This window comes from Brachyistius frenatus, unplaced genomic scaffold, assembly GCF_029030835.1.
Source record: "Brachyistius frenatus isolate BFR_SWC_R1_liver_20210118 unplaced genomic scaffold, ASM2903083v1 Contig_5, whole genome shotgun sequence".
Classification (NCBI taxonomy): domain Eukaryota; kingdom Metazoa; phylum Chordata; class Actinopteri; family Embiotocidae; genus Brachyistius; species Brachyistius frenatus.
The window spans coordinates 2,430,840-2,455,236 of NW_027210604.1; the positions used below are offsets into that span (position 1 = coordinate 2,430,840).

At 42.6% G+C, this 24,397-nt stretch overlaps 1 protein-coding gene across 1 annotated transcript; it reads left to right on the top strand.

Annotated features, from left to right (window-relative positions):
* The first annotated feature begins 19 nt into the window (after positions 1–19).
* On the top strand, positions 20–23,004 carry LOC138631499 (A disintegrin and metalloproteinase with thrombospondin motifs 2-like). The gene is made up of 25 exons (XM_069716481.1): positions 20–190; positions 3,687–4,162; positions 6,036–6,246; positions 10,471–10,577; positions 10,681–10,764; positions 11,316–11,399; positions 11,850–12,003; positions 12,314–12,419; positions 13,150–13,293; positions 13,435–13,567; positions 16,082–16,195; positions 16,524–16,669; positions 17,089–17,178; positions 17,267–17,349; positions 17,897–18,030; positions 18,397–18,520; positions 18,678–18,758; positions 18,849–19,012; positions 19,102–19,261; positions 19,339–19,471; positions 19,678–19,888; positions 20,550–20,679; positions 20,787–20,861; positions 21,422–21,617; positions 21,897–23,004. The coding sequence occupies exons 1-25, from the start codon at positions 103–105 to the stop codon at positions 22,693–22,695; spliced, it is 4,227 nt and encodes a 1,408-aa protein (XP_069572582.1). The 5' UTR covers positions 20–102; the 3' UTR covers positions 22,696–23,004.
* The last annotated feature ends 1,393 nt before the right edge of the window (positions 23,005–24,397 follow it).

A 24,397-nucleotide genomic window follows, 5' to 3' on the forward strand; every position in this document is an offset into this window, starting at 1 on the left:
CCTGGGAGAGCGTCTCTCTGGCTCTCTGTGTCCGTCCTCCTCTCTGTTTATCTGTCTCTCTGCCTCCCTGTCTGTCTGTCCAGCCTGTCTCTCTCTGTCAGGATGGAGGAGTGTCGTTATGGATTATTGATTATTGTGTTTCTGCAGCAGATCGATTGTTTACACTCAGTTTACATCACCGACAACACAGGTGAGAGTTACTGCTCTTATATTACCACTACTGGTACTACTACTACTACTACTACTATTACTGGTACTACTACTACTACTATTACTGGTACTACTACTACTACTACTACTACTATTACTGGTACTACTACTACTACTATTACTGGTACTACTACTACTATTACTATTACTGGTACTGGTACTATTACTACTACTACTATTATTGGTACTATTACTACTACTACTGGTATTATTACTACTACTGCTACTACTACTGCTACTTTTACTACTACTTCTATTACTACTGGTACTATTACTAATACTACTGGTGTTATTACCACTACTACCATGAGATTTACTGCTCCTGGCACTATTAACTAAGTAAAACTCCTGGTGCAGCCACTACTTTAGTTTTGGAACTACTTTTTGTTTTCACAGCGGCAATATATCTGATATTAGTACTTTGAGTACTGCTGCTGTTTCTTCAATTAGAACTACTGTTACAGTTCAGTGCACACTAATGACATATAGCATACAAATACTTGTGCTGCTGCTGAACTGGTACTCTGAATACTGCCAGTGATGCTACCACTGCTGCTGTACTCCTACTGTGAATATTACCACTGCTATGACTACAAATACTGCAACTATAAGTACTGCTGCTACTGTGTTGTTACTGACAGCGCATGTGAGATATATTGGTTCTGCAAAAAAAAATATTACGAACACTATTGCTACTACAATTAAAACTACTTTTACTGGCAGTAAATACACAACTGCTGCAACCATAGTACCACTGTGAGTACTGCTACTGCTACAGTTAGCGATACTACTCTTACTACTTATGCTACTGTTACTACTACTTGTTTTGCTATTGTGCTTTTTTATATTATAGTACTGCTCCTGGCAGATATTTGAAATTGATATTTGATTATGGTTCCTTGTGGGGTAATTATACTACTGATACTGATACATATTGTCACTACAGCTGTTACACAACTACTGTTACTACAACTATTGCTGCAAATACTTCTATTACCCATACTACTACTAGTACTGTTACTATTACTACTAAAAAAAATTCCCCTTTGGGATTAATAAAGTAACTATCTATCTATCTATCTATCTATCTATCTATCTATCTATCTATCTATCTATCTATCTATCTATCTATCTATCTATCTATCTATCTATCTATCTATCTATCTATCTATCTATCTATCTATCTATCTATCTATCTATCTATCTATCTATCTATCTATCTATCTATCACCAGTAATATTCCTGGTACTAATGCTACCAGTAGTATTTTACTGTTAGTAATAATACTAATTCTGTAAGGACTCCAGTACTTCTCCTACTACCACTGGTAGTTTTGGTACATATTACTCGCACAAATACTATCACTACTGCTGCCATCAGCATTAGCCTGATGCTACGATTGTTTTTCTGCTGCATAAACAAATGGTGTAACTTCGACAGTGTTCCTGTGCAACCAATACTACCATTAATACTGCTACTATTACTAGTAATACTACTACTGTAACTACTTCTGCTGATGTTTGCTACTTTTAGTACTTCCAGTTACTATTTTTACTCCTTTTAATATTACTGTCAGTACTTTTACTGTTTTTAATACTTTACTCCTGTATGTCGTGCTCCTCGTACTGCTGGTACTACTGCTACAACTGGTACTACTGGTACTACTACAGCTTTCACTGCAGCCACTGTAACTCCTGATGCTTTTTCACTGCACGGTACGGCTCGACTCGAGCCGACTCTTCTCACTTTTGGCACCTCTTCATCTCCCGGTGTAGCTAGTTGTCATGCCGACGCCACGTGAGCCTTTGGTGACATCGTCTTCATGCTCGATGCCAAACAGAGCAGTCCACTAAAACTGCAGCTGCTATCGTAGCTTGATTATTTAATAGTGTTGCACAGTGATCACGATTCTCTCTAAACCAATCAGGCGTCTGCAGTGTTTTAACGTCATTTTTTTTTTGTTTTTGTTTCGGCCCGGCTCACCCGGAACATTAATGGAGGTGATACAAAAAAAAAAAAAAGTACCAGGTGCTGTCAACAACCTCTGCCCCATTGAAAATCAAAAAAAGGCCTACTTTACTGGCTACTGTTATAATTACTTGCAGTAGTGGTAGTACACCCTCTCTTTTCTTCTTTTGCGGTCGTAAGTTTGGTCTTCTTGGCTCTGACCTCTGACCTCTGCAGTGAAGGTCAAAGTCAAACAGTTCTGGAGCTGACTGACCAATCACTGACCAGCTGCCGGTGCTTCCTGTGCTCTCAGCCTGTTGTGTGTCTGACTCGGCGGAAAGTTCCTCTCCACATTTCTTTCCCCTTAAGTCTCAGTGTTTGTGTGTTTCGGGCTTTTGGGGAATGTGAACAATTCAGATCATATTTCATCATATCCTACTGCGTGTGTGTGTGTGTGTGTGTGTGTGTGTGTGTGTGTGTGTGTGTGTGTGTGTGTGTGTGTGTGTGTGTGTGTGTGTGTGTGTGTGTGTGTGTGTGTGTGTGTGTGTGTGTGTGTGTGTGTGTGCTCACATGTCCGTCTTTGTGAGGACCACCGTGTTTGACCATCAAAGTGGAGACATTTTTGGAAAGTGAGGAAGTCTTCACTTTGGGACAGACCTTCAAAGAGCTGTTTAAGAGCGCAGACTTGGTTACAGGGTTCGGATTAGACTCCAGGTTTAGGTTCAGGGTCAAGGTCCTGGGAATACATGATGTCAATGAAGGGTCTCACAAAGACTGAAACTTCTAGTATGTGAGTGTGTGTCAACTTCATGACCTCATGACAAAGAGGAGAGCCGCCTCCTTTTTCCTTCCACACGAAATCATGTCAGATAGCGGTCACACACATGTTTGCCTTTCTGTACTTGTGAGGACCCTCGTTCTTATCCACAGTGCAGAATAAAGTTATAAAATGCCGGTCATTATAAGTCAATTAAAATGTAATAAGAGGCTGTAATGCAACAAACTCAGCTCGTATTATAAAAATGTTTTCATGTATTTGAACATCTGTTTACATCTGCTTACGGCTACATTTACAGATGTGTTCTGTTTTTGTTCTAATGAATGAAAACCATATTTGATATGGTACCAGGTTAAACAGAGGATAGAACCGGTGCTGGTTAGAAAGGTTCTGGTCCGATGCTGCAAATTTCTGCAATGAACTCAGCTGATGCTTTCTTATTGGGACCAAATTCAGTTTTGACTTAAGTTATAAAAGCTCCTTAATTATTCTTTTTTTTTTTTAACAATTTAAGATGCAATAATAAAGTATCAACATTTATGCTTGTAAACTTCATGGTATGAGTACATTCTATATTTAAAGTTATGAACCAGGGTGCTGTGATTTGTTCATGACTATTACCATATGAAACCTCAATTTACTTCTATAAGTAAATATAGGATTTATAGTCATAAAACAGTTGTTGCAGAGGAGTTTTGGGGCTTTAGTTTCATTAATGAAGAAACTTTTCTTTTTTCTTTTCACCTGTCAGATTCTCTCCATCGGGTTCTGTCGGAGTTTGGCGTCATTCGTCCAATCAGGACGGACTCAGAGGGGCGTTTTCTGTCGGCGCCGATCTCTACCAACCAACTACACCGCAGAAAAAGACAAGCCGCCCTATTAAAGGACACGCCCACTGACTCAAACAATGACAGACAGACTCAAACGGACACGCCCGCATCACAACAGGCACCGCCTATATGGACGTCATCGTTGAACCACAGCTGGAGTGGGTGGAGTCACAAAGAAGAGGAGACGGAGCTTTTCTACAATGTGACCGTATTCGGGCAGGAGCTCCACCTGCGGCTACGTCCCAACTCTCGCCTGGTCGCCCCCACCGCCACCATGGAGTGGGAGGAGTCAGGACACCTTTACTCTCAGCCAATAGGAAACGCCGGCTGCTTCTACACAGGAACAGTGTCCAACATGGCGGGCACGTCCGTCGCCATCAGCAACTGTGATGGATTGGTAGGTGTCACCTGACCTAGAGCATAGGCTCCAAAGCTCTGGGCTGCGGACCATATATATATAATATTATATTATATAAAATACAGTATCTTATAATTGAGTGGATTTCAGGGCAAATAATGTAATGAATGAAAATAGAATGAAATAAAAATAATAAAAGTAAAGACGTGGGTGGACAGAGACAGAGAACAGTTCCGTTATCACTGGCTTTCTGAAACATTTCAAGCGTGTCTGTTGCCGATTTCCAGAGCTTTACTTCGATGTGCACTCTCTGCTCACGTTTCAGGTTTCACGGACCACATGCTCACACCAGGAGTACATATTTACGAATGTTATAGCTCAGGACGCGTTTTGGAACTTTTTGATCGTACAAAATTACACAAAGGCAGTTTTGAAAGAGGAGTTAGAATCAAACCTCAGAGCAGCTGCAGGAGATCTGCCATGTCGGCAGCATAGCGAATGACTAAAACCTCCAATTTGTAGTCAAAGTTTTTCAAAACAGACTTCATGATGTCTCGGTTTTAGAAAAACTCGTTTCATCTCGTCACATCTGGTTTGAAAATTTGCAGCCTCTCTGACGTTCATGATAAACAGCATGAACTGATGAATGACAGATTTATAGCCACCAAAAATAAAAAACAGAAAAACTGAACGTAAAAGTCAGCAATCAGCAAAGGTGATTTGAGGAGCAGACAGCAGCTGAATGAGAGCATTCAAAACATCATGACCATCCTAAGTGAGGAAGCTGCAGCTGTTGATGGATGCAGATGTTTAGACAGCTGTTAGCATTTCTAGAGCCTCTTGACTTCCCAAATGTTCTGCAGAGAGAGCGGCTGAAAGTTCAACACTGTAGCAAGAGAAAAGAGCGCGCCATAGGTGGCAGGTCTCAGCCCCTGGAGCTGACAACAAAGGTCATCAATCAATGAAAGATCTTTGACAGGATGAAACTATATTTATTAATAAAAGTCCAATTTAAGGAGGCAGACACTGTCAGTAGAAACCAGTGGGAACGAGGTCGAGGAGAAATGACTTCAGTCCTCCAGAGACTGAAAGCAGACGCCGTAAAACACGACAGGCCGAGGCGACTTTCGTTCGGTTAACTGCGTCTGCGTGCGTCTGATCCACCTTTACTTCGTACAGCGTGGGCAGAGCCCCTGAGTGAAGCCAGATGTGGAGGAAAGATGAGAGGCGTTTAAAGTGGACGAAGGGAGGGAAAAAGGAACGAGAGGAGTATTTTCCTGCTGCAGCAGCTGACAAAACTGCAGTGAAAGAAATTAACACTGATTTTACTGAAACCCTAAAGGTGGAGACAATAACAGGAGCCAGACCCAAATAAATGAGACAGAATAAATGAGGTTTTCATTTGCATTTGAGCCTTGGTGCTGCTGGATTATCAACTGAGGAAAAATGATGATTCACGTTTCCAAAAATGGTGACTTGTGTGTCAAAAATGCTGACTCGGTTAAACAAATATTTATGCTCTCTTAAACATTGCCATATTTACTCAGCTTGATATGATGTTGATACTATAAAAAAAAAATCTTACTTCATTCAGTATTGCTGTCTCAGACTCAAAATAATGCAGACTCAAATGTGAATAATGCTGTCTCAGACTTTAACAACGCATAGCCTATATCAAGCCAATTACCAAACTACCAATTCACTGTTTAATCTAATGACGGGTAGATTAAAAGAGTACCTTTACTACAGATTGATTGGTAGATCTGCACTACATTAATGAGTAGATTAAACAGTAGATTTACAGTAGAATCACAAGTTTCTTTAGATTTATTGGTAAATGTATAGTAGCTGTCGTGTTAAACAGAAGATTGTCAGTAGATTTTCAGTGGATAACAGCTCTGATGTCTCCCAGGCAGGGATGATCCGCACGGTTGAGGAGGAATTTTTCATTGAGCCGTTGGATCGATGGAGACCAGGAGGAGGAGAGGAGGAGGAGGAAGAGGAGAAAGAGCAGGAAGGAGGACGACAGCACATCATTTATCGCTCCTCGGCCATCATCAAGAACCAGCCGGCTTTCAATCAAACTGATGCCTTCAATCAAACTGCTGAGGACTTCCTCCGAGGTGAGATAAACGAACAAAGCGTGTGATGTTTAAAACGACAGGAAGACTCCAGATCCTGTGACTGAGTATAAGATTATTGACTCAAACAACTGTAACAGTCTGACTTAACTTGGCTTAATGACTTGTACAAACTTGACCCGAGGACTCGAGTGTCACCTTTTCATTTCTTGTCTTGAACAGTGTTGACCTTATGACCCGAAACATTTTTTTTGACCTAATAATCTTAACGTGACTTTTTGTCTTGAACAAACTTGACGCGTGACTTGAAAACCATGAACTTTTGACTTAACTGGACCTTATGACTTGTGCAAACTTGACTCTTGGACTTGAGTGTGACACTTAAGTCCTTTTAATTTCCATTCGCTCACACTGACTTTATTACTTTTTACATGTTTCCACATAAACTGGTGGAAACTGAGTTGAATTCAAGCACACATATTTAAATTTGTTACCTCAATTTAAGATGCTGCAGCTTGTAAATGAAATCAGCAACTGCAATCTGAACATCTGTATCTCCACAGTAAATGCATTGAAAAGAATAAAAGCCCTCAAATAGTATTTAAAATAACACATAAACGCCTAAACTGGCTCGCGCTGTGCACATGTAATCATGAGCATAAATTGAGTGTTTCAGTTGTTTCAGGGGGAAACTGACGCTTGCAACAAACACTGAACTGAGCTGCAGCCTGTTAAAGATCCTTCCGAATATCTGCTGTTGTTTTTACAGAGGGAAAGAATCAAAGTGAAAACTGTGGAATTGGTCCAGGAAACTTGGCAGAGCTGGCTGGGGAGCTTTACAGCACACACACACTTAAACACACTTAAACACACTGACAAACACTCAGCCAGCTGCGACGTGGCAGTCGGAGCCTCGCAGCCCCGGAGGTTTTGCAGGTTTTGGGGGTTTTGGTTCTCAGAGATGAGGGATGGTTCGGCTCCTGAGTCCCAGTCGCAGCCTCCTGAAATGTGTTTGTTGTCATGCCAACGTGAGCCGACGAAGAGGGCGTTTCATTTCACGTCGGTTCGCCTCGGCCCGAGCCTCCGGCAGCGCAGCGTGGACTCAGGGGTCCGATTGTGATCGCTGATGTCATTTCCTTAACAACAGATCGGACACACAACAAACAGATGTTTTCGTGAGCAGAAACACATTTTGGAACGATCAGGATTTTTTTTTGTGTGTGTGTCAACAGCTGGACCGAGTGGAGATGACGGCATCAAACGTGACAGAACAGGGTTTTATGTTTACATCTTCATCAGGATAGAGTCTTCCTGCGGGAAAACATGTAGAACGCAATCATCTGAGATCAGAACCACTGCAGGACAGACAGAAACAATAAATACCAAAGTCATAATCCTCATACTTTTAGCAGAATTAATTTGGTGTGTAGAATAAGAAAAATATGGCTTTCACTTCGAGAAGTGGTCGGTTGTAGGAGTAAAAAAAAATGTCTTTGACCTTAATTGGTTTTTCAGTCCGTGTTAAAGGGTAATTCCAGTTTATTTAAACCTCTTCTATTTCTCATTTACGCGTTTCCATTGAAACGGAGAGTTGCACGACAGCATAAAAAAAAAACCTCGGACTGTGCAGCTCTCCAGAAAACACGATTTTTCCACGAATCTTTTTAAGCATTCGTTTTCAGTCTGACTGACAGGACACAGACATTAGACACCTGGAACGGCTATTTATTTAATTACATGAGGGATCTCCATCCGGGGATTCATGCTGTCGGATCAAATCACTCTGCATATTCATCCACACATGCTAGTTCGTTTACATATGTGACTCTGAATTTCTGGAAATGCAGCAGCTAAATGCAGTGGTGGATTACCCCGTTGATGGTCGGCCATATTTATTGGTCCACAGAGGAGCAGCTAAATCAAATGGGAAAAAACAAAGAGTCGGAGGATGGAGGCAAAAAGACAACTAATTTCTGAGTTTCCTTTCAATCAGACTGAAAACAAATGTTGAAAATGATTTATGTAAAAATCTGATGTTTGAAAAGCAGCAGGAAGAAGCAATTTAACTGTGCAACACCGCTGATGGCCACTAGGGGCTGACTCCAAAAAAATCTCTGACTCCATAGACTCCCATTAAAAACGTGTCAGCTTCTTTCATTAAATAAAGTCAATCAACTTTTTCCTGCTGGTCTTAAAGATTCAAACAAATTGATCAAATTCATATTTTTTTTTATATTTGTATGGATGTTATATCTGTCAAGGAATCTGTATCTCAGTTGTTTCATTTCCTGAATAGTAAAATTCCCCAGACAGAAACCAAATTTAGTCTTTAAAGTTTTCATTTGTGAAGTTATATTTTATTTTCATTTGTTCCTCCTTGTGTTCGGAAAATAACCGTGCTATGGTTTTGATTTGGTAAATTAACTTTTTCTGGTATTTGAGCAGATGTTGGAGTTGGTGTTGTTTACAAAATAAAAGCGTTAGCCCACGATGTTTAAATGAGGCACACCATCACATCTGGATGAATCTTGTGTAAATCAAACAGAGACTGAAGCTTCGTGCTGTTTGCTTCAGGAGATTTAGCTCACTTACAGCTGCCATGTTTTCATGACGCCGTCTGGATTACAGTAAACAGTCCAACATCAGTGTTTGGTCTCAGTTCGGTTCAAAGGTGAACTGTCTCTCGGTAACTGCACTGCAGGCGATAGGATCAGGATGAAAAGAGAAACTAAATCAAACACAGTCAACGTGTTTTTGTTTTTCTTATTATAGTTTTGATTAATTACAGTTATTCAGAAGTCATAAAAGTTACTGCTGTAACTGCCCTGCAGCGGGGTCGTCTGTGACCGATGAAAACACGGCTCATACTTCCACCGCGTGACAGTACAGCATGATGTTGAGGCTTTTATCACTTAAATGACTTTGAGCCTGAGATTCGTTCTGCCTCCTGCTCACTTGACGTCTGCACAGCTGCAACACACCTGCAAAACCAGAGGTGTGTTTTTCTGTCTCTGTCTGACCCCAGACTCCTTATGACCGTATTTAATCATAATTTGAATCATCTGATCACCACAGTGCATACAAGAGGACACACAAGGACTGTGTTGTTACATGTATGTCATAGAGGTATTTAATGAGGGCCGTTAAAGTCCTACAAAGGATGCAGAGTCATTACCAAAGAATTTTTAGAGCCTCCTGAGAGTCAATATAGTTTCACGACATTCATTAATTTCAGTTGGTTGTTAAAACATCCAGAAAAAACTAGAATTAACGCTCTCATGGCAACCAGTGAGGTTGCTGTTTACATCCTCGTCTTGTCCAGACTCATATGTTGAGAGGATTTAGAAGGAATCTTTTTTTAAAGATAGCCCCAAATCCACAACACAAGTCATTGAAACTTTTACAACATTATAGAGAGGAAACCAACAATTCAACAATTCCTACATGAGCCAAAGGTGAAAGGAAAAACCTCCTTTTAACAGGAAGAAAACAGCTATCTGCCTCGACCGGTTGGGTTAACGGGAGAACAGAGAGAGAAAAGAACAGCATAAAGATTCGAGAGACAGTAAACATTCGGTATAACCACAGACCCAAAATATGCAGCTCCAGAGCCAGAAATGTCTTCTAAACAAAATCACAAAACTACTCCAGCGAAGAGAACTGCATATAGACAACAAACAATAAGCAAAACTATGGTAAAAGACCAGGCATGAAGACAATGAGATGCAATGGTGGCATATAAATGCATGGAAAAGTGAAAGAGAGATTAGAGGTGGCAGCCATTACAGTAGACAATGCTTCCAGTATAGACGTTACTGCAAAGAAGCTACACATTGTAAAACGTGGATGCTTCACATACAAAACCATGAACAGAACCCAGTACCCTGTTGATGTTAAATCACTCAGCCTGGGTTTGACCTGAATGCAGACTTGGCTTGAGGTTATGGTGACATTTTTTCCTTTCCTGCAGTCAGTTGTCATCGACATTCTTGTGGTTTGTTTTGGTGGTTGTGCTTTAAAATCGAAACCTTCTCATCTTAATTCAAGTTACATAGATTAACTTTTTGCAAATGTTTGACAGTGTTAACTAGTGTTGTGGGGTTTACACTGACTAGTTTAGATTTGTATTTTATTTATTTTATCCAGTTCAAAAGTTTTGTAAAAAAAAAAAAAAACTTAACGTCCTCAGTGTTGGTGGTAAAAAAATGTGTCCTGTTTTCAGAGCCGCCTGAAAAAGTGTAAAATTACTGTTTTGTTTGTGTCCAGGTCCTCTCTTGGGTTCTCTGAACTTGACCCACAATGTGGCCTCATCAGTATCCAGCTCATCTCGCAGGCGGCGCTACATCGAGGAGGCTGAACTGTTTAACATCGAGGTTAATGAACTCTTTATCAGAGAGGTTGATGAACTGTTGAACTGAAAGTCTACTGAACTTTTTTAACTTTCTTTACTCTCGTTGTCTTTTTTTTCTTCTGCAGGTTTTGTTGGCGGTTGATTATTCTGTTCTCCTTTTCCACGGCCGAGACCACATTCAGAAATATCTCCTGACACTGATGAACATAGTAGGTGAAAACATGAGCACAGATTCTTAACTCCGTGATGATGCCCGAGTCGTGAGTGTGTTCTCAGACCCGGTGGTCTCCATGAGCTCTCCAGTATTCCTGAAACGGTAAAAGAGGTCGACTTTTCAACCACCGGGATAGAATCTAGTTACTGAGCAGCAGTCCAATAGAAACACTAATGTGCCAAAACTCAGACTATCCTGGTTCAAGGTCTACTGCATCAATTTTCCACTTTGAATTGCTGCTCAGTTGGAACCACACTGGACTCCCAGTCCTCTCTCTGCATGTGAGCAGCCCTCCTGTAGTCATCCCCTGGTTTTATGTTGGGCCCCCGTGGGTCAAAGGCACTCACCTTCCCTGTCAGCTTTGGATTCAGGAGGGGGGGCCATAATTTATCTCCTCTGCAAAAGGTGAACCACAGTTCTCTTCACAGTCTGTCACATGGAAACAGTTTACGTGGTGTAGCTACCATATATCGGGAAACTTCTTCACCAAATTACGATGATGCTTCCCTAAGGACCAAACTCAGCATCTTGTTTGTTTTGTTCCAGGTTAATGAGATCTATCAGGATCATTCTCTGGGTGCCAACATGAACGTTGTCCTCGTCAGAATCGTCATGCTGTCTCCAACAAAGGTATTAAACTCTGAGCACCACTCCTGAACCCTCTGGTTTGGACACTTTTATGTGCGTGAACAAAGATTTTCCAGTTGTTTGGGGAGGACACGTGTCGGTTTAACAAGTCTGCCGGGCAGAAGTTGGAAAAAAAATGTTGGTTTTATCTATTGCTTGTAGGCCCTTCAGGTTCAGGCCCAGAAACTCTGCACTGTTAAATCTCAGTTTGGTTTTCCAGTTTTAAGTAAGTAAACACAAACTATAAAGCTAATTGCTTTAATAACTTTTGGATGTTCCCAATATTTCCAAAAGAAAAAGGGACAACCGAGCATAGTCTCACATAAACCCTGCATCAGCAAACCAGGAGAACTTCCTATGTTTGTAGGTTTACCTTCAAATACTAATCGTTTATGTAATGTAATAATGATCGAAAATATAATCTGTTAAAAACCAGCGTTGTTCACCTGTCAGTCCCAGGAGCTGATTTCTGTGGGGAACCCTCAGAAGAGTCTGGAGAACGTCTGCAGATGGTCGTATCTCCAGCAGAGGGAGCAGAGTCACACCGAGCAGCATGACCACACCATCTACCTGACCAGGCAGGAGTTCGGCCCCTCCGGCATGCAGGGTACTACTGCTAATACTACCACTGCTACTACAAGCACCACTACTAACAATAAGTACCGGACCAGCGAGGACTTTAGCCTCTTCAGCATGTAGGGTATTACTGCTAATACGGCTAATAATACTAATAATAATACTACAGGTACTGGCCAGGCGAGAGGGCAGCCCCTTTGGAATGCAGGGTACCACTGCTAATACTACCATCACTACCACAAATGCTACTACTAACAACAGGTAGTGTCCACGTAGACATAACAACAATAAAGATGATGAGGCCAAATGCCTTGACCTCTGACCTTTTGATCTCTCTGCAGGTTATGCTCCGGTCACAGGGATGTGTTTCTCGCACCGCAGTTGCGTCCTCGTCTTCGAAGATGGGTTTTCCTCGGCCTTTGTAGCTGCACATGAAACAGGACACGTGTGAGACACACAAACACACACAAACTAAATGCTGTCAGTTCTCGTAAACAAACACAATTTCACATTTTATCAAGACCTACGTTTGAAAAATACAACAACACAATAACGACACCCAGGTGTCCACGTAGAGACGATAATAACACCCAGGTGTCCACGTAGAGACGATAATAACACCCAGGTGTCCACGTAGAGACGATAATAACACCCAGGTGTCCACGTAGAGACGATAATAACACCCAGGTGTCCACGTAGAGACAATAACAACACCCGTTTGAAAAATACAACAACACAATAACGACACCCAGGTGTCCACGTAGAGACGATAATAACACCCAGGTGTCCAGGTAGAGACGATAATAACACCCAGGTGTCCAGGTAGAGACGATAATAACACCCAGGTGTCCACGTAGAGACGATAATAACACCCAGGTGTCCACGTAGAGACGATAACAACACCCAGGTGTCCACGTAGAGACGATAACAACACCCAGGTGTCCACGTAGAGACGATAACAACACCCAGGTGTCCACGAACAGACGATGATGACACCCAGGTGTCCAGCTGGACATGATAATGGACTTACCTGCCTTGTTACTATAATGTATAATTTTCAATATTCAGTAGTTCATTAGTGGCGTGTAGTTCATGAGAATTTCCCGCTGTTTGTCTTCATTATCTTTCTCTGCGTATACCTGTCCGTCTGTCCGTCCGCCCGCCCGTCCGTCTTCAGGTTGGGCATGGAGCACGATGGCGAGGCGAACGACTGTGATGACGACGTGCAGCTTGGCAGCATCATGTCTCCGCAGGTTCAGGCCACCTTCCATCGTTACCACTGGTCCAGGTGCAGCTGGAGGGAGCTGCACAAGTACCTGCAGTGAGTACTACAAAAAAAAAAAAATAGTACAAATAATACTATAAGTGCATTTTATTGTCATCAACAGTGACACTGAAATCCTTATCAGAATATCTCATCCTGAACACACTGCACTAAATACCTCGATGTGTCTGTCTGCAGTACGTACGACTGTCTCCGTGACGACCCGTTCAACCACGATTGGCCGGCTCAGCCTCAGTTGCCGGGCTTTCAGTACACCATGGACCAACAGTGTCGCTTCGACTTCGGACCAGGATACAGTATCTGTACTGCAGTATGTCTGTCCGTCTGTCTGTCTGCAGACCATGCGATGAGAATTGACCTTTCACCTCTTGTATTTTTAGGATGAGATTCACCAAGCTTTTAGTGACACTTTAGTAATCCGGTTGGAGACCTTTTAATTAGGATCTTTCTTTTTTTTTGACCATTTTTAAACCATAATTATTAAACTTGTGTTCTCCACAATTTCCCAAAAATGTACTTGAACATTTTTTTATGGAACTTTGTGACCAAGAGTAAATACCAAATATAAAGATACTAATAGTCTGTAACCAATTTATGTTTTTGTAAATTTACTTTACTTCTTTTATTTACTTACACGAGACTACATACCAAACTGATTTGATAAGTAGATTTTTTTTTTGCATGAATAACACAAGGTGATCATCAGTTTGCTATAGGGGCAAAAAAATACTCCAATCATTATAAATAGGAAACATTCTTATTTCCATTTCCGTTTGCTAAGATTTATTTTTGTAATCAAAAGTTTGTTTTCAAGGAAAAACAGGGTTGCTGTAAAAAACAAAAACAAACAATTATACCAAAAATGAAAAAAAAACAATCATTTAAACAATCATTAAAAACAACAAATCATTGCAATACCAGGTGACTTTTGTCCTATAAATCATGTTTTCTTAAAATGAGAAGAACATTTGTTAGTAAATATAATTCACACCTTTTTCAGATGAAAATAACTAGTTTCATCTGTTTGTATGGAATAAGACAGATCGTTGCATTTTCACAATAACTCGAAAAAAACAGAGTGAAACGGTGACAGATGGGGGGAAAAACTCAAACAGCAGAAAAATAAAGTGTAAGCGGATATCTTTCTGTGGAAATGTGTTTTAAATCAGATAAAAGCTCTGTGGAAAACTGATCCAAGAGACAAACAATCAGAGCAAAACCGAAAGAACCTGCTGACATTCACGAGACTCGGAGATCTGAGAAAAAAAAAAGCCAAAGCTGAACGACTGAACCAGAATCATTTCAGCGTTGAATGTCAGAAACTTCTCAAACAAAGAGTCACCAGCAGCCTCAGATGATGAATCGTATCTGATGGTTTCTTTTAATCGTTCTTCTGAGACGTTTCATGCGTCACGTCACCTCTCAGTTAACATCCTGAACAGATGCTGCTGCTGGCCGCCGCTCACATCTGGACACGTCACTGAAAGCAGTTCTGTTTCTGTTTAATGTTTCCGCTAGTGCGTTTTCATCCTAAAGCTGCTTTTTCTCTATTTATTTGATCTGTTTTCCCTCCTACATTATCCTTTGTTTGGGTGTAGTGGTTATTTGAATATCTGTTTTCTGTTTTGGGAAATTTCAGCGAGATTCAGACGAGTGGTTCGAGTTTTAGTCATCAGCTGCCGCCTGAGGATGTTTCTGTTCTCCTATATTCATTATGTGATAAATCATCACTGGAATCAGATATAAAACGTCAGACTCGATCACAGCTGATCAGACCATTAAAAGAAATAACTGAGTGGTCAAACATTTAATCTTTTTGTAGTATTCTCATGAAAATGTGAGAAAACGAGATGCAGATTCATCCTCAACCATTTTTTTTCCTGTTCTTTCCTGTTTTATTTCATTTCTGTCTTTGTTGAATTACTGTGCTGATCACTGTTTTCTGTGTTTCAACAACGAAAGTGCTTTCTAGCTTTTAGTGTTTTTAATGAAAAAAAAAAAAAGGTTCGGGATGAAAGTTCGGTGGTTAAACTTTAGACTCCCGTTTGGCAGTGCCACAATATGTGTGCAGCCCGTTTTAATAAGTTCATCTATGAACAAAATGTTCTTCCAAACAAACTGAACTTTTCACCTCACATATTTTGGAAAAGAATCTGATGTTTCATCACCGGAAAATGTGTAGCAGCTGATAAATCAGTCCGTTCTGATGTTATTCTTTGTTATTCTCTGCATGTTTCCTCCAAGTCCAAAACATAAAGTTTGCAAAATGTAAAACAATACAATAGAAACTTGAAATGAGTCCAAAAAAATTAAAATGTGTTCCAGAAAATACTGCAGAAAGATTCGACGTTTGACCATCAAATTGTTTCTGTAAATGATCCGATCAGCTGTTTTTATGATTATTTGGAAAAAGGTTATTCATACTGACGTTTTGTATCTGATATTTAAGATGACATGTTGGTCATGCAGCGGGAACTCTTCACTTAGTGTCGGTGAACTGGAGGAGAGTTGAGAGATGTTTGTTAATTTGATGTTTTTTTTACACAAACCTGGATTCAAAACTATAATTTGAGTATTTTTAAACTGCGACGTTGTTATTTCCCTCTGTCATCACCTCATTTAATTTTCTAACAGAGATTTAAAAGTTCTATTGTCTTAAAACAACTGAACTGAAATTATATATATTTGCTGCTTCCAAGTCAAATCATCAAGTTTTTTTTATAGGAGCTGGTTTATCCTTCATTTTGATTTCACACAGTTCTATACAGTTTTTTCTCTAAATAAAAGGCTCTCATCCTTTGAATGTGTTTGTGTTCGTCTCTAGTACACGACCCCTGACCCCTGCAAACAGCTGTGGTGCAGCGACTACAACAACCCGTTCTTCTGTAAGACCAAGAAAGGCCCGCCGCTCGACGGGACCAAGTGTGGACCTGGGAAGGTGAGGATGCTTTTATATATGGATTCAGGACCAACGCAAGGTGTTTAACGGCATAATTCAACGTGTTATTTCAAAGACTGAAAACAGGGAATCGGTTATCCTGACTCTATACAAAGATACGCTGACATCACCTCCAGAAACTGATGATAAATATCTGATCAAACTTATTTTAAACATCTGATTGTTCTTTGGTGTGAAGATCGGAGTCACTGCTTTAAAACTGGAACTATTTTCTGCCTCCATTTGCAGGTACTGGAAGCGTTGGCTTCCCGCCTTCGTGCAAAGCCAGGCTAACTACCGTCTCCATGGTAACTGTTTCTCATTGCAGCACTGTTTCAAAGGTTTCTGCATGAGGTTGACCCCTGACCTCCTGAGACAAGACGGCGGCTGGGGGACGTGGAGTTCGTACGGCAGCTGCTCTCGGAGCTGCGGGGGCGGAGTCAGGTTTCGGTCCCGACGCTGTGATAACCCATCGTGAGTGAGCGGTCAAATCCAAAAGAATCCGTCCGCAGCCTGCAAGACGTCACGTTACGCCCACTTTCCATCGTGGTGTTATTGTTTTCCTTTACGGATTCAAATCTATTTCAATCAACTGCAGCGACAGGGAACCACAATATTTTCATTATTTATTTATTTATTTCATTTTCCTTCCTTCCTCCTTCTTTCCTGTTATAATTCTGCATATCTTCATCCTCAGAATAAACACCCAGCACCAGAAAAATCCCACAGTTTAAAAATTCCACTCCATCAACACAACACCCAACATGATTTGGACAACTTCATGTTTACGCCACTCTCTTGCAAGTCCGCGGACAAACCCCGCTCTGTAAATCCTCTGTGATGTCACACACCAGACGCACCAATCAGAGAGACTAACCTGCCGTTCTTCTCAGTCCAGCCAACGGGGGGCGCACCTGCTTTGGAAACAGCTACGAGTTCCAGCTGTGCAGCCAAGAGGACTGTCCCCCTCTGACTGACTTCAGGTCAGTAGATCTACAGCTCTCTTTGTTATCTGTGTCCTCTGGCTGACTTCAGGTCGGTAGAGCTGATGTTTGTGTGTTTGTCTTTCAGGGAGGATCAGTGTAAAGTCTGGAATCCATTTTTTGAGCATGAAGGAAGGAAACATCACTGGATGCCCTACGAACATCCCGACTGTAAATACACACATATACACACGCACAGATTACACCAACTTATTGACTGCAGCTACACACAGAAAGTCTGCGAGCACAATACACACACTGTGACTGTTGAGAGACGAAAACTGAAGTTGAAGATTAGATGAAAGTTTCCTGTGAATCTGACTTTGTGAGGACAGATATGAGTTTTACTTTCGGATATGTTGGCACCTTCAAAATGCCGTTTGAGGGTTCTGAATGTGTTTCAGGGTTCAGGGGCAGAACCAGGTTGAGGTCGGGATAGGTGTCCTGGGAATGCATTACGTAACCAAAGGTCCTCATAAAGACATAAAGACGTGTGTGCGTGTGTGTGTTCGCATGTTAAAGTCATTAGTTAGGAATCTGTTATTGGAAGGAAACTCGTCGCCTCCTCTCCTCCCTTTAACTCTTAAAATTCTGAGATTATTTTAATATGTCTGTTCATTAAACTTTATGTTCTGCCTTTAAATGTTCCAGCTTCAATCTGCCTGATTGTGTTTCTGCTGATGTGAAATATTAAATCCCAACATTTATGTGTTTCCAGCTGATGAGCGCTGTCGTCTGTACTGTCAGTCCAAGGAGACGGCGGCCGCGGTCTCGATGAACAGGATGGTGCATGATGGGACGCCGTGTTCCTACGACGACGCCCACAGCGTCTGCGTCGGAGGAGAGTGTGAGGTCTTTATTTTGTTTCAGTTTCCATGTGTGACTCAGATCCTGCTGTGCTCTTACAGGAGGTGATACGAGTTTTTTTTTTTTAATTTGTATTTATTTTATTCATATGTGAATTATTAATTATTTTATTTGTATCTTCCTTGTTTTCAAAAAGTGCTGCATGAATAAAGTTTATTATAATCTATTGATACAAAGCAGAAAATTGCGGCCCAACATCTTACAACACAGATAATTACATGTACGGTTTCAGTTTATTCTTCTTCCTGTTTCCTCTCCTCTCTCTTTGTTTCCACTGCCCATTCTTGTTTCCTCACCTTGTTTCCTCTTCTCCGTGTCTTGTCTCCTCCCTCCTCGTCTCCTCTCCTGCAGCATGTGGGCTGCGATGGTCAGATCGCTTCAGACATGCAGGAGGATCGATGTGGAGTTTGTGGAGGAGACAACTCCAGCTGTAAGATCGTCAAAGGAAACTTCACCCGCAGCACCAAGAAACAAGGTGATCCGAGCTGATCTCCAGTTTCCTGTCCAACAGAAACACATCCCAGATTTTTCCTGCTCATTAAATTAAACTCACCGTATTTTTCTTGTTAACTGATCCTGTTTCTGTTGGAGTGGTCTTTTTTGATGGATAGATTATTGTTTCCATGGCTCAGGCTACCTGAAGATCCTGGAGATCCCTAAAGGAGCCCGACACCTGCTGATCCAAGAGTTCAAGGGGACTCCTCACATCCTCGGTAAGACAAGGAAGGAGGAACATGAGGTCCTCCCGCAGCTCTTGGTTTTCTGAGAAAAACAAACTCTCATTGTCCCGTTTTCTGCTGCAGCCGTGAAGAACCAGGAGACGGGTAATCTCTTTCTGAACGATGAAGACGAGCTCCCAGAATCTAGAGTGGTGATCGAGAAGGGCGTGGCCTGGGAGTACAGCAACACCGAGGAGCAGGAGTCCCTCCAGACCACCGGGCCGCTGAAGTACGGAGTCCTGCTGATGGTCAGTCCGTCAACTAGAGAGACTGCATGTCCACGTTGTTTCACTGTGATCAGACACTAAACCAGATCAACCGTGATTCTGTCCATCAGGTCCGTTCCTATGGCGACTCCAAGGTGACGGTGTCCTACAAGTACATCATCCAGGATCGTCTCCGGTCCTCGCTGGAGTCCAACCTGGTGCAGGAGGACGCCATCTTCTATGAGTGGGCACTGAAGAAGTGGTCGTTCTGCTCTAAACCCTGCGGCGGAGGTATGCATCGGTTAGCGACCTGTTTGTTGGCTACTGGGGCAACAGCCGGGATGTTGACAGTGATCTCTGGTTGCTAGGGAAACAGTACACCAGGTTCGGCTGCAGAAGAAAGGCTGATGGGAAAATGGTTCAGAGGACGTTCTGTTCCAACATCAACAAACCGAGAGCCATCAGCCGCATCTGCAACAATGAGGCCTGCAGGTCACCACGGTAACACACTGCAAGTCGCCACAGTAAGGCACTGGTTGGTCGCCAATGTAACACTTCAGGTCGCCATGGCGGTACGCTGCAGGTAACTATGGTGACGCATCAAGTCACCACAGTGATACCCTGCCAGCGACGTGGCGCAATCGGCATCCAATCAGAAAGCACGGTCGTGCATCACGCGCTGTTTAACATCCGACTGTTTCCCTCAGCTGGGCGACGGGAGATTGGGAGGACTGCAGCGCCTCCTGTGGTCAGACCGGGTGGCAGCGTCGGTGGGTGAGCTGCCAGCAGGAGTCCAGCGGTGGGAAGCAGCAGCGCTCGGTGCACAGCAAGCTCTGCGGCGACAACCGACCGGAGGCCAAACAAACCTGCAACCGTATCCCCTGCCCCGCTGCCTGGAGAGCCGGGCCTTGGACCCCAGTATGAAGACTTGCTACCAAGAGTCCTGGACTTCTGGACAACCACTAGCTGTTTTCTTCTTGGGTTACCCTTAACCTGCTTTTTTTTTAAGGACTATCTCTAACCTCCTTCTTTCTAGACTACTTCTAACCTACTTCTGACGACTTCCTCTGAGCTCATTCTTTCTAGACTACCTCTGACCACCTTTTCTCTGGACTACCTCTAACCTCTTTTTTCTTGAGTACCCTTTTCCTCTTCTTTATGGACTGTCTCTAACTTCCTTTTTCCTTGACTACCTCTTACCTCCTTCTTTCTGGACTACTTCTAACTTCTTTCTTTTTGGACTATTTTTAACTGCTTTTTCCTTGACTACCTCAAACCTCCTTCTTTCTAGACTACCTTTATTCATCCCCTTTTTCTCTACCTTCTTCTTACTCTCTGGAATATCCTTAATGTCTGTCCTTCGGGACTACCTGTAACCTCCTTGCTTCTAGACTTCTGCTGACCCTCTGATAGGCTACCTCTACCTCTCTTTTCTCTGGACAACCTCGACCTCCTTTTTCCCAGACCACCACATAACTCGGACACTCAGGAGAGCTACTTTCATCTAAAGGATGTTTGTTAAATATTTCCACAGATCAATACAAACATCAGAGTCTAATCAGTCTCTCTGTGTGTTCAGTGTTCAGTGTCTTGTGGGAACGGGACTCAGGAGCGTCAGGTTGCGTGTTCACGCCCTGAGGGTTCAACTGGAAATTGCAGTGAGCACCAACCCATCGCAAAACGCACCTGCCAGGCCCCTTCCTGCAATAGTAGGCACCACCCAATCCTGACCCATACCTTTGTTTCCTGAAGCCCAGAATGAGGGATCATCAAAGTTGTAGTCTGTGTGTCACTGACTCTTGGTGTCCCCCTGCAGGTGACCAGAAGAACGCCATCATCCAGTGGCTGTCCAGGTCCAACCCAGACTTTCCAGTTCCAAAGATCTCCTCCAGTAAATCACAGCCTCCCCATCTCCCTCCTACTTTTAGCTCTGATTCCCCCACACACTTGTTAAGCCTCTTTCTCAAATTCTTTCTCTGCCTCTCTTCCTTCCTTCTTAGAGTTGACTGAATATTATAGTCTAAGACAATGATTGCTTAGACTTCCTGGGATCGACTCTGATCTTTGGCGATTCTGCAGAGCAGCTGAACAGGAGGATTAAAAGGGATAAAAGGCTAAAATTTAACTATTATTAGTTTGTTCTTGTTGTTTTGGGCTCATTGATTTCATTTGTGGATCATCTGGATCTGTAAAAACACATCATAAAGAATGATTGCGGTTTATTTCAGCCTGCTGTTCTTTCCATTAAAGTGTCTGTTGTGTCTCAAAGGGTCCTATTAACTTTACATCCTTAACTTCCATTGTAGAGATTCAGGAAACAACTCGCACAAAACAGCATATCTGGGAATGAATTGCAAGCTCCACTAAAGCTTTGCAATGAAAGAAAAACAGAAAACATCCCTTTGGACTCGCTGATGACCTGCTCTGAACCCGATTCTTCTCCGTCTCCAGAGCAGCGTTGCCGCGGCGACCGCTCCGTGTTTTGTCGGATGGAGGTTTTGAGTCGATACTGCTCCATCGCCGGATACCGGAAGATGTGCTGCAAGTCCTGCAGCGGAAACTTCAGCAACTCTGACAGCTTCAGCAACTCCAGCAACTTCAACAACTCCGAGTCCAGCAGCACAAACCTGCCGACGGATAACAGCAGGTCAGACATGACGGTCTCACAATTTTAGAAACTTTTGATTATGCTCGAATAGAAAGTTCAGTGAATGTGTAACATACTGTAGGTTCATGTGTCCAGCTGGTCCAGCATCAGAGTTTTTCCATTTGTGTTTGAAAAACACAGAATCTGAGAATTTGTTGTCATGTTGTTGACAAAATGTACAAAGAAAAAATTAAAAGTAACACGAGTAAAAACTGAATAAATATAAGACAAATACATGAATTACCGTTTTAATGTGAAGTCCTTGTTTTTGCCTTTTAGTTCTTGGAGTTCGACCACGGAGATGAAGACGTCGGCGTCCACCTCCACCTGGCCTGACGCCAGCTACGGCACAAGTGACATCATCGACGATGTAAAAAGCATGACACCTTCCAGCTTCACTGTAACTCCGGTTGCCACCAGCAGGAGCAGCACCGACTTCGTCTACGTGGAGTACGACAACTACGACGAGTTCTCATCGTACGGGGAACTGTCGGTTCTCGCTGAGACTCCTGCTATCTTTCCAAGTACTACCACTACTACTACCACTACTACTACCACTACTGCTGCTTCTACCACTACAACAAGGCGTCCAAGAAAAACTGCTCCACCACATTTATTCAAGAAAAGGCCTATTGTGCCTCCTGCCACAGTTCCCATGGTAACTGTTTATGGTCAAAGCCAAACACCGCCGCCGGTCAGGACGTCCGCCGTCCCAGAGTTCCCCACCACAACATCAGCTGATCCTGATGACATCACCACTGCCACATCTTCAGGAGGGCACAGCCTCCAAACTGAACTCAATCCAGTAGAAACTGAACCAATCACGGTGTCTTCATCGTCCTTCTTCCCGCTCCCGAAGAAGGAGAACAACTCGGTGGACGAGGTCCCGTACCGAATCGTGGGACTGGACAGCGACGGCGCCCGAGGACAGCAGAACCACTTTGTGCCGCGGATGCCGCCGTTCCGCGAGAAAACACAAAACAAACGCATCCAGCAGCTTCTGAACGAGAAACGATGGCAGGATCTCGTGAGGAGGCCGAGCAGGACCAGAGCGACCCGGACTGACAGGAAACCCTGAAGGTTTCTTTTGGTTGTTCGCTCGTCGTGACGCATGTGCAGCTTTTCACTTTCCACTAACGCTAACAAACTTTGTACAAAACACAAAAAAACAAAAGAGACTTTTTAAACAGCTTTTACTTTTCATGGGTTTATGGTCGATATGTAAAGTTAGCCACCCTGAAATTAAAGTCTTACCGCCACGTGAGACCAGAACGTGGGCTTCTGCTTCAGAAACCTTCAGGTCTGTTCAGGTTTTTCTGTTTTTTTCACATTCATGATGTTTGTACCAAATAATCTTGTTTCTAAATAAAGCAAAATCTCATCCAGCTGCTGATGTCATAATGACTCATAAACATCTGGATCACAAAACACGCTGTGTATCTCTCAAACCCTCAGGTTCTCTCTGTTCCTCAGACTGTTTGGGATTTTAATCATTTCCTTTCTCCTCGGAAACTTTTCCTGTGAGGTTTTGCAAACACAAAATCAGATTCATTAAACTTTCGGGTTCTGTTGAGCTCACAAACCGATTTGTGACGTCACGGTGGGTTGCTGCTCGGTTCTGTAGCGGATCAAAGCGGATGAAAACCAACACTGCATCTCGGCTTCCTGACTCGGTCTAACCTGTCGGAAATGACTTCCACAACGTGTCCGTGACGTAGACCAATAAGAGCACAGTGACTGTAACCAATGGCGATGGAAGACCTAGACTGTCCTCTTGGTGTGACCGACAGACAGACAGACAGACAGACAGTATCAGACACACCGCTTCAGATGACACTGTTTGGTTAACATTCTGGTTTCAGGAATCTTGTCTCTGGCTCCTCCCATCTGATGACATCAGACACCACCTGTTCGTTAGCAGATTTCAGAGGTGTGTATCATGTTGCTTTCAGATTGCGAGCAATTGATGATCGTTATACTTTCCCAGCTTGCCACCGTGGATGTTGCGTTACCGTGGTGACCAAAGACGCCAGAGACAACGCAGCAGTGTGCCAGGTAGTTTTGCACAGGTAAACATCTGGAGGTTGCAGCGCTCTGACTGAAACCGGGATGCCGTTATCTGTGAAAACATCGATGTGTCCTCGAGTAAATGACGAGCAGGAGAAAAGTTCTGTTCTGAGAGAAATGAAACTAAACGTGTTTCCTCCAAAACCTCTGCAGAGTCACGGATACCCGTGGAGTTTGTGTCTGTCTGTAAACTCTCCAGCAGCTGTTCTGCTGTTGGACTTCAAACTGAATTCAGATCAGATGAGTCACTTTGTGTTTTTTTCATGGGATCAGTGGAAACAGCTGACCGCTTCAAAAAAAAAACATTCTGTCCATATTACAGACGTTAAAACTGTCTGCCGGCACAAACATGGAGCTTCACATGTTTCAACTTTGAATGTTTGCGTCCATCGTCACGTTCATAAAAAGATAAGGAGAATCACATAAAACATGTTTGTTTCTGCTGCATCGTGAAAGCTCCTGAACTGAAGCCTTGACGAACAGCCAAGCAAAGTTTAATGATGCGCATTTGAGTGATTATTTTTTTTTAAACATAATGTTGAACTCACCAATTGTATTAAAAATAAATCAATTTCAAACACAAAGTCAGTATTTAACCCCTCTCGTGCTTTTGTGTGGAGGCTGCAGTTAGTTTCCATGTGAAACAAGTTACTCTAACAATTATTAACAACATATTCAATTTAGTATGTTTGAAGGACATTTAAAAAAAACTT

Coding starts and splice junctions, on each gene's coding strand:
- LOC138631499 (XM_069716481.1), top strand. CDS start 103: ATGGAGGAGTGTCGTTATGGATTATTGATTATTGTGTTTCTGCAGCAG. Junction 13,568..16,081: donor GATACAGTATCTGTACTGCA/GTATGTCTGTCC, acceptor GTTCGTCTCTAG/TACACGACCCCTGACCCCTG. Junction 17,350..17,896: donor GCCCTACGAACATCCCGACT/GTAAATACACAC, acceptor ATGTGTTTCCAG/CTGATGAGCGCTGTCGTCTG.